Source organism: Pelecanus crispus, chromosome 3 (assembly GCF_030463565.1).
Source record: "Pelecanus crispus isolate bPelCri1 chromosome 3, bPelCri1.pri, whole genome shotgun sequence".
Lineage (NCBI taxonomy): Eukaryota > Metazoa > Chordata > Aves > Pelecaniformes > Pelecanidae > Pelecanus > Pelecanus crispus.
This window is the reverse complement of record NC_134645.1, coordinates 71,338,675-71,353,199: the sequence shown is the minus strand read 5'-3', so window position 1 is coordinate 71,353,199 and position 14,525 is coordinate 71,338,675. Positions and strand designations below refer to the sequence as shown.

General features: G+C 40.4%; 1 protein-coding gene across 1 annotated transcript in view; it reads right to left on the bottom strand.

Moving 5' to 3' along the window:
- Positions 1-206: 206 nt before the first annotated feature.
- The window catches only part of PTPRK (protein tyrosine phosphatase receptor type K), a 421,483-nt gene continuing 407,164 nt past the window's right edge, over positions 207-14,525 (bottom strand). The window contains exons 27-35 of the mRNA XM_075707712.1: positions 13,748-13,902; positions 12,498-12,633; positions 10,652-10,801; positions 9,911-10,084; positions 6,732-6,863; positions 6,375-6,500; positions 4,258-4,421; positions 2,812-2,947; positions 207-260 (exon numbers count right to left, since the gene is read on the bottom strand). Coding sequence (XP_075563827.1) covers positions 207-260; positions 2,812-2,947; positions 4,258-4,421; positions 6,375-6,500; positions 6,732-6,863; positions 9,911-10,084; positions 10,652-10,801; positions 12,498-12,633; positions 13,748-13,902 — 1,227 coding nt within the window. The remainder of the gene's footprint in view (positions 261-2,811; positions 2,948-4,257; positions 4,422-6,374; positions 6,501-6,731; positions 6,864-9,910; positions 10,085-10,651; positions 10,802-12,497; positions 12,634-13,747; positions 13,903-14,525) is intronic.

Sequence of the window (14,525 nt, the reverse complement as noted above, 5' to 3'; positions counted from 1 at the left end):
TGTTGATACTGTATACAAGCATAGAAACAGATTGAGTTCTTTTATTAAGATACACAACTTCATAAGAAAAATACTTTGCATTTAAAATTTAAAATCCCTCCCACCCCCCTCTTCCCCTAAAATCTTTCTTCACAGGATCAAGAACTGTTGTCAAAACAGCTTATTGAGATTCATGTATTTGGTGAACTTTGTCACATCCATTCTGACTAAGAGGATTCCAAGTACTCCAGCGCAACATCATAGCAGAAGCGATATTGCTCCTTTAAGGGGAAAGAGGGAAAAAAAAACAAAAAGAAGGAGAGAAGTTAAATTAAGATTCTAAAGTATTAGCAGTAATATCTACAAACAAGAATAGTCTTTGCTAACTACTACGCAATTATAACTTCAAGCCTGACATGATTGTGGTTTGTTTGGTTTTTTTTTTTCCCTCTCCCTACTACACAAGTGTACTACCAGCTCTGATTTAAAAACTCACCCTAACCAATGAACTGGAAAAAAGAACCTGGCCATGAAATGCAATGATTTGATTCTCTGATTTTTTCCGGCTTCTGAACTGGTTTATCAAACATGAAAAGTTCTCCTATCAGTCTGAGCATTCTTGCGGTGAAAGCACCTCGACTCTGATATACCATTTATATTTAAGTTTGCTGATACTGAGCAGTTAACCAGTGCCTGCTGCTTGGACAGCCAGGGAATGGCTAGGGAATACTGAGCTGTGACACAAAGCTGCGCTGGGCCCACAGCCCATTTGTACACTCATGTCGATATAACGTCCAAGAGATCAGATGCACATTTAAACAAGAAGTTAAAGCTCAAAATTTCATCATGGTTAGTATTTTTCCTTAACAAGGATACTGTTCAGAGCTGATGCTGTGGGAGAGGGAGGAGGAAGGAGAGGGGAGCGGGCCAGAAGGAGAAGAAAACCCAAGGAAGTGAATTCATTCTCTATTGTCCTTGCGACCTAACAGAAAGAATCTACTTTTATGATTTATTTTTGTTTGCAAAGGAAGCCAGCGCGATCCATTAGCAGGAAGTGGTGGGGATATCTTAAAGGCTTTACTGCGCTGCTCATTTTTGTTATCTGATCATGCTGCTCAATGTAGGGCACATGACAGTGTTATACATTGGTTTTCCCGGTTTATTTTCTAACTAACGACTCAACAGCTGCTGCTGTTCAAGAGTTCTGAATAAAAACCCACACAACAGAAACACGTAACCTCGGAAATTCATTAACTGCAGATTAAAGCTACAATGGAATTCAGGACTATTCCGAAATGAAATATAAGATTACAGACCATTTATCCGAAACACACACAATCTACCTTGGCCTCCCTTTACAGTGACACAAGTAATTTTCCACGTGATCTGACCTGTTTTCTTCATAGCAGCAAACTGAAATCCAGGCAGCAATTCAGTATGTTGTGTCTCAGATGTCTAAGACACAGCAGACTGCAAAGTATCTGTGGCAAAACCAGCAATACCTAGCCTAATGTCACTGCTGCTACAGGATGCTCTACCTGTTAACATTTTAACCATCTTTTTAATTTATGTGGTGGCAAAGGACAGAAGTGATGCACAATAATTAAGCAAATCATGCCACAGAAGCTACTTGATACCAAGTAAACAGTGACACCTGGAAAAAAAGGCAATATGGGAAGAGGCAGCTACAGCCATTTTGCTCAATATGCAAGTTCACAAGGTCAGAAGCAATTTTCACTATGCATAAACTGCAAAACGTTTTTAATTTCAATTGGCAACCCTGATTTTTATGCTGTAGGCAGCCATCTGGTTGAAAAGTGACACTGGCTGCTGGCAGTGTGAGAGTCAAATGGCAGAAACTCCCAAACACCCTCTAACCTGCTTTCACATTCACCTACAGGAAGGAAGAAAAAAAAATCTACTTGGGAGAATTTTAAGGACTTTCCACAATGTTCAGTTTTCGTGACTGAAGGGATCACACAGATGGATACGCACTCATACTGTACAGACAAAGATTCACCAGGAGAGTGAAGGTTATTTTGAGTTCTGGCAATGTACATACAAATATTTAGTCTTGTGGTTTTGCTAATTCAGGGTCATATTGTTTATATTAGTTTAGTGTTTATATCATTTACTATTTAGGCTAACTGTTGGACTCAATTATCTTAAGGGTCTTTTCCAACCTAAATGATTCTATATAGTCATTTCCAACATACTAGATCCAAATCTTTGATTTTAAAGTTGTGAGGTATCATTTTGACTACTACATATCTGAGTAACAAACATTATCATTATTCAACATTCAATTATTATCCAAATCAGCAGTTATTAAGAAGCAAAATAGTCACATCTCCAGCTACTAACTGGACTGTACCAAGAAGAAATGCCTTGCTCCATAAAATTTCAAGATGGTTTGTGTGAGCACAACCCGCTGCAACTTCTCTTCAAATAGACCAGGTTATTTTGGGAGATTAAAGTGTCTGCTGTTAACTCAGAATGTTTTCTGTGAAAAGCATGGTACCACTACAAGAGAAGTAGCGTAAAATGCTCGGCCTGGCCTCTCGTGATGCTGGCTTGTGTGTACACTCAAGAAATTTCCACCACAGAATGTGACATTTCCCAGCCTTACACTCATGCCAAGAATCAGACCAGCCTCTGCTCAGTCTACACTACAAGGGGAGCCCAAGACCCAAACCCCACGTCCCTTTCTTCTTGTGGCCCAACATAGGTTTGCTTCGTTTTGTGGGCACAGGACTGAGAACACTGCTCACACAACAAGACAGCCTCTGGCTCCCCGGCTGTTTGCAATAACCCCGACGGGCCGCTGCTTACCGGAGTTTCTACCATGTTGGGCTTACTGTTCCGCAAAGTCTTCACGGCGTGGAAAACATCCACAACGTTCTGCCTTTTTACCATCTCAACCACAATGCCGATGGCACAGAACATCCCGCTCCGGCCACCGCCGTTTCTGTACACAAGGAAAAGAGCTGGTTAAATGTCACCACGGCATAAAAGAGCATCCAAAACGCATTTCTGTTCTTTCACTCTGTAAGCATGAGTGATTCGTGAGTCCCACAGGGAGACCAGGCTTTAGCAATCTCCCTGTAGCTCCAGTGGGTTTGGTCTGAGACATTTGCTGTTTCTAACCTTTTGAGAGGACTCAATTACTTCTTTTGAATTCTGCCCTTACAGCCCGCCATGCTGCCCAGCTATGCTATAGCCCAATTTACACAGGCATTAGAAATAAAAAACTAAGTTCCATGGCAAATACAACATTAGAAATTAAAACTCAAGTTCAATAGCAAGTACAACATTTTCCACTTAGTTCTGGGAAAAGACTTACTTAAATTATCCTATGGTATGAGGATTATCTACCCAGAGTAATGCCCAGGCATCACTGATTTGATACCTTGTGGACCTTTAGGGACACTTCTGAACTATTTTAATCTTCATTTCAAAGAAAATAAGGTAGGTACTTCTTCTTATTAAGTTCAAATTAGCCAGAAGGTTCCACAGATAATGAGGAGGGGTGGGCAGAAAGGGGCCACAAGTTAATTCTGCAACATTTAAACAGAAGCCTTTTTTAAAAACCAAGGAGAAAGGCATAATTAAATTTCTAAGTTTTAAACTTTGTATTTAAATAAGGTGGGAGACAGATTGGTCATTCTCTGCTTAAGGAGAAAAAGATTCCACCTTTTCAAAACTCCCAAACCAGCTCCCATTTGATATTCAAAGGCTCAGATAAGCAGCCAGCAGTCATTTACCAACAACAGTTTTAGGATCATATACTGTATTATAGAACTTTTCTCCGATTTCATGTATCAGTAGCTTTCAGTCTAAAAGCCTCAAAATATAGTAGGCCTTCTGGAAAAAATGCAGCACACGATATGCAAGAGAGACACAAAACCCCAACCATTTGGCATTCAACATAAAAGACTTCCTTACTGAAACCGTAGAGAAGAAATTGGTCTGAACACATTTTGTACCTGAAAAACATGCTATTATGTACAGAAGGAGACAATACACAGTATTACTGCAGTGTCATGTCCAAAATACTCATTCCCATGGTACCTTGACCTGACACAGACAAATCCAAAAGCTGACCAAAAGCCAACCTACAGTATCAGTGGTACTTTTTTTTTTTTTTTTTTAAATAAAAGAAACAAGGGTCCGTGCAAAAGAATGTAGCCCTAAGAACACCACTTGAACTCAAAACAAGAACTAATTTATAAGCATTTATTTGAAGGGCAGCAATCTGACTTTCTCCCAATTACTCACAGGCAATGGATGATGGTCCGGCCCTCCCCTTCTTCACATTCCTCTTGCCATTTTTCAACCTGGAGAATTAACTTCAAGAAGGATCTCTTGGAAGCTGGTACATCTCTGTGAGAAGCCCATCCCAAATACTGGAACTGCTGCACCATCAGATAGCCCTCTTGTGGCTGAGGGAAACCAAAGAGCTTTAGGTCAATATGGCACCTTTACATCTTGGTTTAGAAAACTAAAATATAGGACTAACATGAAACCTAAGTGTTTATATTATGGACAGATTCAAATATGTATATACATTGCATAGTAGGGTCTCCATTAATTTGTATCACTTGAGGACAAGGAAGATGTCAAAAAAGGAAAAAAAGGGAACGACATTGAAGACAACATCACAGTTTATCAATCCACAGTTTATCAATCACTAATGTAACCTATCCTGACTTCTTCTGAATAGACAAACTCCCTAGATTCTACCTGTCAAGGGTTTTTATCCTTAACATCAATAATCAATTAAAAACATCACTGTTAAATTCTTAGACCTACAGAAATGAACAGACATACCTTTGGCTCCCATGCATGAACTGACCCCATTATAAATAAACAAGAAGTAATATTGGTGCACAAATATGACTATTTTCCTTGAAGTCTTCCCTTTTTGCCACACTACAATAATTCTGAGAGCCTTGCTGCCAGTCTCTGAGCCTTCCATGTGCTAGATGCTACACAGGGAGAGCTTTGAATAGAATTAGACTGTCACAAGAAAGGCCTCAGTAATTGGAAGAATAAGTAGTCTATTCAGTTCCTTGGAGCTGAAGACGACAAAAAGGAGTAGGAATGTGGATTTCAGAAAAGGAAGAACAGAGCAGAGATATATTTAGAAGCAATATGTAAAAGCGAAAAGGTATGGGAGACAACGAGAAGTAGAGGAGTAGAAAATTAAAATATTGTAAAAAAGAAGAAATGGAAAAAGTGAAAATAAGAAATGAACCCAAAAAAAGAGGAAGTCTCAAAAAACAGCAAAAAAAGCGCTATGGCGTAATATTTGCCAGTGTGCCTACACCTTAGCTTCCTGTAGTTTCCAAACAAGATATGAAGAGCTGAAAATGTTTTTCTTAGCTCTGAATATAAGCAAAGTAAAGGTTTGGATAAAATAGTGGCCACACACAAACTGATCTCCGCACTTTGAAAAAAGAAAATGTGATGAATATATCTTTGCATACACGGTAATCGGTTTTCCCCACAGCTATTCTTCAACATTAACGAAAGTTAAACGTATACTAGAAGTACCAGTTGGTGGCATGTAAGTTCAGTACCGGATGAAAGATACAAAGTAGCAATGGTTAATAAAAATAGGGATTGCTGGTTAACTGTACATATAAAGGTGGCACAAGCATCTGTAACTCTTTACCTGGGGGCAACATAAATAAGTGATTTATAGAGGTGAGCTGAAGGAGGAGACACTGCCTGGCAAACAGGGTTTGAGAAGATGCCATGATACCGCGAAACACTACGGGACGGCAAAAAGACAAGATGGTGCAAGGTGTGAAAAAGCTGACAAGGATGCAAGACTGATACTGCTCCTGAAGTTGAGAAAAAGATGATAAATATAGGTTGAGGCACAGTGGTGCAGAACCCTTCAGAGGCAGAGGAGCTTTCAGAGTTTTTTCACACCCCGCTTCGCAGGGTGCCACAATCCTCCTTTTATGTTGCGGTTCTCGCATCTTAGGCTGAGAAGGTGCTGGTTGCATAACCAGCCTCAGCGCTCCTGTTCCTGATTAACCACGGAAGATGTCTTACGCAAGCTACGAATTAAATACCTGTCACTACATGTTCATTACAGGGATATTTCTTTCACTGCACACTGAATGAACAGAATACTACTTATACCTCTTACACTCATCAGGGAGAACGTCACAGAACAACAGTCATTCACCTTACTGCTCTCTCTGCTTAGCATGCAGCTATAGAAAAGTACTAGAAATTAGTATTAGATATCGATGCTTGACTGACTCTTTTTCTGGGTAATGGCTTAAGAACATTAGTATTTTACTATAAAAATTACAAAAGCCTAGAGAGTGTTAAAAATGACATATTTTTATGTTACATATTGTTACGATAATGCTTACTCTCGTTAGATTGCATATCCTGAAAATTCGGTTTATGACGTCGCAGTCCATTGAACATGACATGCATTCCACTTGGATGGGACCGTACCGCAGTATGCCTTCCTCGGGCCAGTATTGGGGGCAGCCCTGCGCCAGAGCAAAATGGGCATAATGAAATGGTAAGTCACAACTTGAGCATTGCCTTATTCCACTGCAGGCATCTCACCTAACCTTTACTGAGCAACTAGTGTTAATTAGTTGCTGTAAAGCAGAGAATAACTGTGAAGTCACTGCACTGCTCTACATTTTGGTCATGTAGTGGATCCAGAGTGATTAAAGCATGCGATGGTACACGGAAAACTCGAGCCCCAGACTAACCTGTGCTAAGTCGACTTCATTTAACATCACAAGAGAAGTACAGCCATAGTCATACACTAATCTCCAGAAATCTTTCACAGTGTTTGGTAAAGGATGTTGTGTGACAATAAAAGCTGCTGGCTGCCTGTAGCTCTGTAAAGGCAAACAATTTTATTAGCGCCGGTAGAGGAAGTACTTCATAACTTCCACTCAAACACTGCAACAGAAAAAACACATAAATAGAACAAAGCTGCGACATCAATTACACCAGATATTACCAAAGCTGATGTTAAAAATACATTGTCGTCTCCAGTAAGAACAAAGAGGTTACTCTGCTCAGATCTGCCTTCTGCTTTGTTGCAGGCCAAGCCCTGTTTCAGTTCAGACAAGCACGGGGCACTGAAGATGCTCTTCAGGGCTCTGCTGAGCTGAGACTCGGGCAACTCTGCTCCAGGCACTGTGCCCAGGAGGCTGAGCATGAAACCATCTCCCTGTGTTGCAGAGAGGGGTGCAGAGGTCTCAGAAGGTCACCCCATCCACAGCAGGTTAACCGAGAGCTCTGTGACTGAACCGAGGATTAAGCTCAATCCCAAATTCTGTTTTGGTGCCACAGCCACAGGGTGACCCATGGAACTGACCTTCATGACTACTGGGGCCCATTTCCAGCAGAAAGCAGAAGTTAAAGAGCAAAATACCATTTCCTGCCGTGAAAGCAGATTCAATTTTCTGCATGCTGCGTTATACACAACTGCAAATAAGGATTTCCAGCCTTGCATAGGCTAGCTGAGATGCAACTAATAGCAGAGGGGCTAAGCCCCTGCAGCACATGTATTACGAGCAGCAAGCAGAAGAGGAGAGATCAGAAGTTTTTTGCGTGCAATTTGCAACTATGCACAGAAGAGTTCTGCAGTGAAGGAATACAGATATGAACTGGCAAGGAAGCACTGACAGGTTAATCCGAGAAACAGAGTAAGATGGTGAATATTCTTGTAGGCGGATGGGATCGTAAGTCACCAGTTTGAAGTTAAAGCGCTGGGACTGCTGTATGCAATGCAGAGATCCCCGTGTTTAGCACCCATGCTAGTACCAAAAAGCAGTTTGGCTGTTTTTTTACTTAATTAAGTAGAGTAAATTAACCTAGGAGAAAGACCTGGTAGGGTAACTAAACCACTTTTGGTATGGAAGCTTGCTTGTTCAAAGATTGATATGAGGGATCTTCACGTGCAATATAGCGACATATCCTCGAAGAGCACACAGTGAGGCCCAGAAGGAAAAAATAAAATTCTTTTCACCCTTCTACTTGCTGTAAATTGTGAAGATAACATATTAATGCACTTATCATCAGTACTTGTTTGACAACAGAATAAGGAGGCTGACAATTTTTTTTGTCTATGTTTGCTATCCTTTTCTAGTGCATAAAGCATATTGGGGTAGTAGCGGCTTGTTTCCTACTTCCTAGATCTGCCCAGGGAACAAAGAGGAACAGCCAATATCAATTCTTCCCTTGTATTTTTAAGAAATAAAACATGTACTAGCTGATGTTTTCCTAGCCTTCTTCCCCATCATTTCTGGTCTATCCCAAGATGAGAGAATGTACTGAGTCTGAGATGATCAGGTTTTCAAAAAGAACAGGCAGGAGTTCTGCTGTCACGCTGGGAAGCAGACACCTTCTTGTGGGAACACAGGGACAAGTACATTGTGCAAAGGGGAAAGTTTCCATTTCTGTTTTGCTATTGAAAATCCCCTTTCCTTTCCCAGTAGTGCCCCCTGCCCCGAACAAATGTCTTAAAAAAAACCCCAAACAAACCAAAACAAGAAAAAAACAGAAGAGAAAGGGCAAGAAAAAGCTTCTATTACCCAAAGTTTTAACCCTGTACTTATAGCCTTGTTATATGCCTTCATTGTAATATATTACCTTTTTCCTGCTGCTTTTTTCCTTTTATTACTACCATTTCTGTCTTTCCTTACTTGCCTCTGATTGCTCATCCATTAATACATTGCTTGGTTCCTGTCCCTGCCTGCCACACACTGTTACACACTCAGAGTCCTCCAGCCACCCAGCCATTTCAGCCTGCGTTGTCTTCCTTTCTCCCCAAGCCACACTTGTCTATGCAGCTGTGTTGGTTGGTCCATAGCACATCAATTTTATCCAGGTGCTTAATGTAATTTTAACTGCAATTCTAAACAATTTTTGTTGCTACCAAAATTCTGCTCACTGCTTTAATTCATCCATTCAGCCCCAGTGACTCCCTAATAGATTGATCTCACACATGTTACTCCTCCATTTTTCTGGCACAATAGCTAATTGTGAGATTAGGGACTGCATTTTGCTAGCAGTTCAATGTTTCCTGCACAAGCTCAGGCAGAACTCCTGGATGAATATCATTCAGTCCTGACGATTTCTGCTGTTATTTCCCATTTTATTCCAGCATCTCTTCTTGACACTGCAGTTTCTGACAGCACTTCATTTTTGAGGAAAGGGAGATGCTCCTGGAAATCAGGCCGTTTATTTAAGTATTTACTGTAAAGGAGACTTTAGGGGCCTAACTTTGGAAATACTAATGGCAGGCACAGGCAGGTATCTGACAGCACATGTGATGAACTGCTTTATTGATCAGACACCTATAAGCAGGTTCACCTCCATTCTTCCCATTAATTCACCTTTCCCCCTGACAATACATCTGTCACTCAAACTTCAAGGGTCTTTAAAGAGCTGCAACTCAAAATATGAACAACAAAACCAACTCTATCCCCAAACCTGCTAAAGAAACATTTTTTTTTCTTCTCCCTCTGTGTCTCTCCTGCCTCAATATACGTAGCCTTTCTGCTAAACCAGCAATAGTAACCTCATGCTCAGGTAGGTAATATTTACTTCCCAACAAACAGCAGTTTTTTGAGATCCTGCTGAGATTTGAGATTCGGAGGGCTGGAGATTAGAGCTTTATATAATGCTGTTGAACAGGGGAGATTTCCAGTGGGTCCCACAAGGATGCATAGGACTAATGATAAAAACCCCTTATGAACAAGCAACACAAGCTGGTGGAGTTTCTTACCCATTCCCCCCACCCTTCTTCATTAGGACTGTTTTACTGGGCACTAGAGTAAGAAAGAATTACCCTTTCTTAAACCAGCAAGTGCGCTCTCTCATATTACACAGCTTTTTACGGCACACTATGCAGACAAAGAAGATAGTCTCTTACATCCATAAGAGCAGCATTGATGTAGTTGCTGCTCTCCCCATCAATAGTAATTAAGAAAGGCAGACATCTGTCAGGTGGCAGCATATCCATGAAGCGGTTCTTGTCGTGGTTCCTTGGCAAGCAGGCTATACTGCAGTCCTCCGCTTGCAGGCGAGGGGTCACAGAATTCAGGGTCTAAGGGAGAGAGGATGTTCGCTTTAGCACGCTGAACTAACAGTCAACGGTCTCGAGATTCCCCAAGTTTTAATTTAAAATATTGTAATATGGGAAAATGTGAGGCACAAGCAAGAAGACATTAGCAAATAACAGCTCCTATCTGTTTGATGTACGTGCTGGGGCTTTTCAAGGGGGGTTAAGCTGCAGGTGTAAAAGGCGCTCCGTGTACCACTGAACAGATTTCTTATTACACCATCCCCTCTGAAAGGAATAAAACAAAGAGGATCCTTTGGAGCCCTAAAGAGCTATGCCTTAGCTGTGCAAATGCAAGCCAAAACTCTCTGTGGTTCCTAGTCAGTGCTCTTTATTCCAGACAGATATTTACCGCAATTTTATTCAAAGGAAGATATTCCATATTTAAAAGAACTTTGCGAAGCACATAAACATGGGTGCTTTATTTTTGCGGACTAAAAGTAAGGAACCAAATGCTATAACCATGGTATGAAAACCCTTTCCCTTAAAATAAATGTATCTAGAGGCAAAAAAATTATTGTCACATGAAGAGTTAGTAGGAACTGTGAATACCTGAAACTCATCTTTGAGATGTGAAGAATTCGTCTGAGAGTCTATTCTAATCATATCAAAATAAGCAGCTTTGAATTCGCAGACAGGAATGGCAGTTTCTCCACACAGGCAAGCTTCTAGAATGGCATCATGAATAAAGATGTACTGCTCCTACCAAATTAGGCAAAGAAACAAAAATTATAGCCATTTAAAAACAACACATCTTTCCTTCTTTCAGCATAAACAGATCTCCTGCACATTGTAAAACTCATTCAAGGTAGTGTCCATCAATCCATTAAATAATGCTTTAGTACAAACACAATCTTCTCCTAATTGGGATGCAGTTAACAAGAATGTTTTCTTCAGAACCAATTTAAATTCAGTAAAACTTAACAGAACAGGCATAGCAATTTATTTAATGGGAGGTTTTCAGTTTTCTTGTGATTCTTGTGGGTTTCTGCATATATCCCAGTGACTTGTTGGCTTTACTCGTTTTGTTTTTTTTAAAAATAGCTTTCAGTCTTATAATACTAGCCGAAAGCGTAAATTGCTTCAAGCACTACTAGCGTGATTAGCAATTATTTGGCACACTGCATTCTCCTTATGTGTGTGCAAGCTAGTATACTAATTGTCTGATAGCCGGCTCTAGGCCAGTAATAAACTCAAATGCGTCCCAACAGAAACAGCATTTCTTCCCCTTTTTTTTTTCTGACATGCCTTGAGATATCGTGAGACTTAGAAAACTGCATTACTATTTCAGTTAGGCCTCCTGTCAATTTTTACACAACGCCTATTATATTTACTTACTGCAAGAGTATTATATGTAAATCATGTCTATACAGTGAAGTGTGCCAACTGTGCCAGCCTCATGTAGGTATTGTGGATACCGATGTGGTTATTAACAGCACAAAATTTAACATGTGCCTGTAACAAGAGCACATGTCCAAGGACCATGGTCGTATTCTGGCCCTACAGCCTGTGCTGCCTTACCCACATAGCTATGGAGCTATTGACATCACTGTTGTCTACATGACCATCACAAGAACTTCCTGAAATTGCAGCTTTGTTTTGCTGTGTAAGTATGAACCTTTGAGAGAAGATGAGAGGTAAGAGGCAAAAGGGAGAGAAAGAGAAAGGAACCGCAGTAGGGGTGTTAATTCACATGCAACAGCAGATTAAACTGGGATGGTTGAAGCAGTCACACTGAAACAGTCCACACACTTCCCAAAGGTTAATGGCCCTATAGCAGGGGTAGTTGACTGGGAATATTTATTTGTTCAACTGCCACAGGTTGCAGCATGGAATAAAAATGTGCACCTGATTACGTGGATATGCCTGGCACTTGCACGCGGTCACATTACGGGTGAAATAACTTCTCAGGTAGATGTCCACATGGAGGACAAGAGAGAGAGGTGGCAAACCATGCCAGGTAGCCTGTCTTAATATAAATCAATAACCTATGTTTCTGTGGAAGCTCAATGATACTCGGGTGGCAGAATGGGAGCTGTTGTAGCTTCATCACTAAGGCAATGGTTTTACTGTGGAGGTGCTTAAGGCATGATGAAAGACAAAAAGGGTAGAAAAGGAAAAAGGCTTGGTGATGAGATTAATAAAGCAAATAAAAACAGAGTTGAAAATGCTTTCCTTTTCTTACAAAGCTAGGCGGGCACTCGTTTGTGTGAAGACTGAAAGAGCTGGCAGGTTTGTTGCACTGTCCTGGTTCTGGGTGCTGTTTGCATTGAGCAATGCTCCCCAATGGAGATAACTCCACAGCACGGTCACTGGCTGCTCTTTGCAGAGTGACAGTGAAATTCCGACCTAGCACGTTTCAGAAAGCACCAGGTGCTTTGAAGGTAAACTGCCGTACCTCTGTCTGTACCATGTTGATGCGACGGGACCGTAAGGCTTTGACACAGTTGTAGATATCCACAACACCTTCTCTTTCTGCCATATCTAACATGATATCGATCACAATATAACAACCTGTTCGTCCAGCACCAGCACTAAAAAGAATCAGTAAATGCTGTTAGGAATAGCCCCATGAAAACACCTACAAGCTTTATAAACCCATTACTGAGAGCATTTTTATAAAGTCATTCAGTTCTTTCATCACAACCACTATCTAATTTTTATCTTCTCTCCTTCTCTTCATAATGTCCTTTAAATCTTTTGATGTGCCCAAACCAACCATTTTCCATCAGATTTGATCCACTAAGTAACAGCAAAAAAAGCCCTGTTTTCCTCCTTTTATCACCCAGATCAATACTTAAAGTAAAAAAGAAAAGTTAGTTAAACTGAAATCTGGAGGATAATTAAGCTTATGGACTTCAAAATATGACAGATCTTGTTTTTCTTTAATAAGACTAAGAATACTTTTTAAGTGATATATTACAATAAGAAACTCGGGTGTATGCTTTACCAGCCAAACTCTAAGCTGGTTCAGGCAGCACATTTAACAGCATCCAGAAGAATCTCTCTTGATTTATTTTATGTTTTTGTTTTATGTAAAGTTATGGACAGTTTTTGCACAGTGAATTCTTAAACTCTGTAAAGGCTGAGTAACTCTATCTACAGAATATAATTAAACATTTGACGGTGCTGAAAGAAAATTCTATTTGTCAAAAAACTGTGTCCTCACAGCACAAACCTTGCAAAGCTTGCACAGGAAAAACAACATTCTGTATTTGTTGCCATTAACCTCATTCCATCTTCCTTCATCTACTTGTTTACTTTGATTTAAATTAATAATCTGTTCAGACATTATATGCAACACCAAGCTACAAAAGCAGCTGTATCTACACTTATTCTTGAACACTGTCACAAATTGTTGTAGGCTACCTAAAATGATAGCCCGAAGCATCATATGATTCATCTGGTGCAGCTCTTGCAGGAAAAAGAAAATCCCTGGCTATTCTATTTAAGAAAAGTGTACTAGAACCTGGTTATTTCCAAACATTGCTGTAGACAGCCAAATCCTGCTGCCGTGTGAATTAGGCAATTCAAAAAGGGAACAACAAAAACAAAACACTTCAAAATGATGGATGCTTCACAAGAGACTACTGTAAATGCTCACATACACAGTTGTGGAAAAAATCAATCTACCTCTTCTGTACACACCTGCAATGGACAACAATAGGCCCTGCACTAGGAGGGTTAGATAATTTGACTCTCCGTATAAAGGAAAGCAGGCCCGTGGCATTGTAAGGAACTCCATGATCTGGCCAGCCGGTGAAATGGAACTGTTTAACTTCACGGATTTCATTGTATCCCCTCTGCAAAAGGAAGGGAGAAAAAGAAAGGTTATGAAGTATTTCATAGACTAGATATTCTCTGACTCAAATACTGAGAGCACACACTGATAGAATCTACATGCTGTTTTCATTATTTAACCAATTATTTAAAGCAAAGGCCATACGAAGCTTAAAGATGTCATTGCTTTCTTTTTCATTTTGAAGTTCGTAATTTTTTTCTTTTGCCATTAAGTACGCTAGTTTTGCTTCATTAGATCCGATTCACATAGATTTTCAGAAGTTTTGCTAATTAAGACAATGGCCTGCTACATTTACAGGCAAGTATAATGATCTACCAGAAGACCACAACTGTATCACACATCTCGCGTTCACAGAGTTTGTTTTTGATGAAGTGAGATTGGCTCAGCGGCATTTAGGGCACAGTGAATGGAGATGAATGACAGGCATGACTCATAACCTGGTACTTGCGCTCAGCTCAGAAGCGTGGCTACAAAGAGGTGACTGTCAGAGAGGGGAGGACAGCAGTCAACATTTCTGGGGAAATTTGAAATCCCACAGTGAGAGGCGTGTTTGAATAGTCTAATGCAATGCATTACTCCCACAGTGAGGTAAGGCTGCCTACACTGTGGAGCTGTTAACCAGAC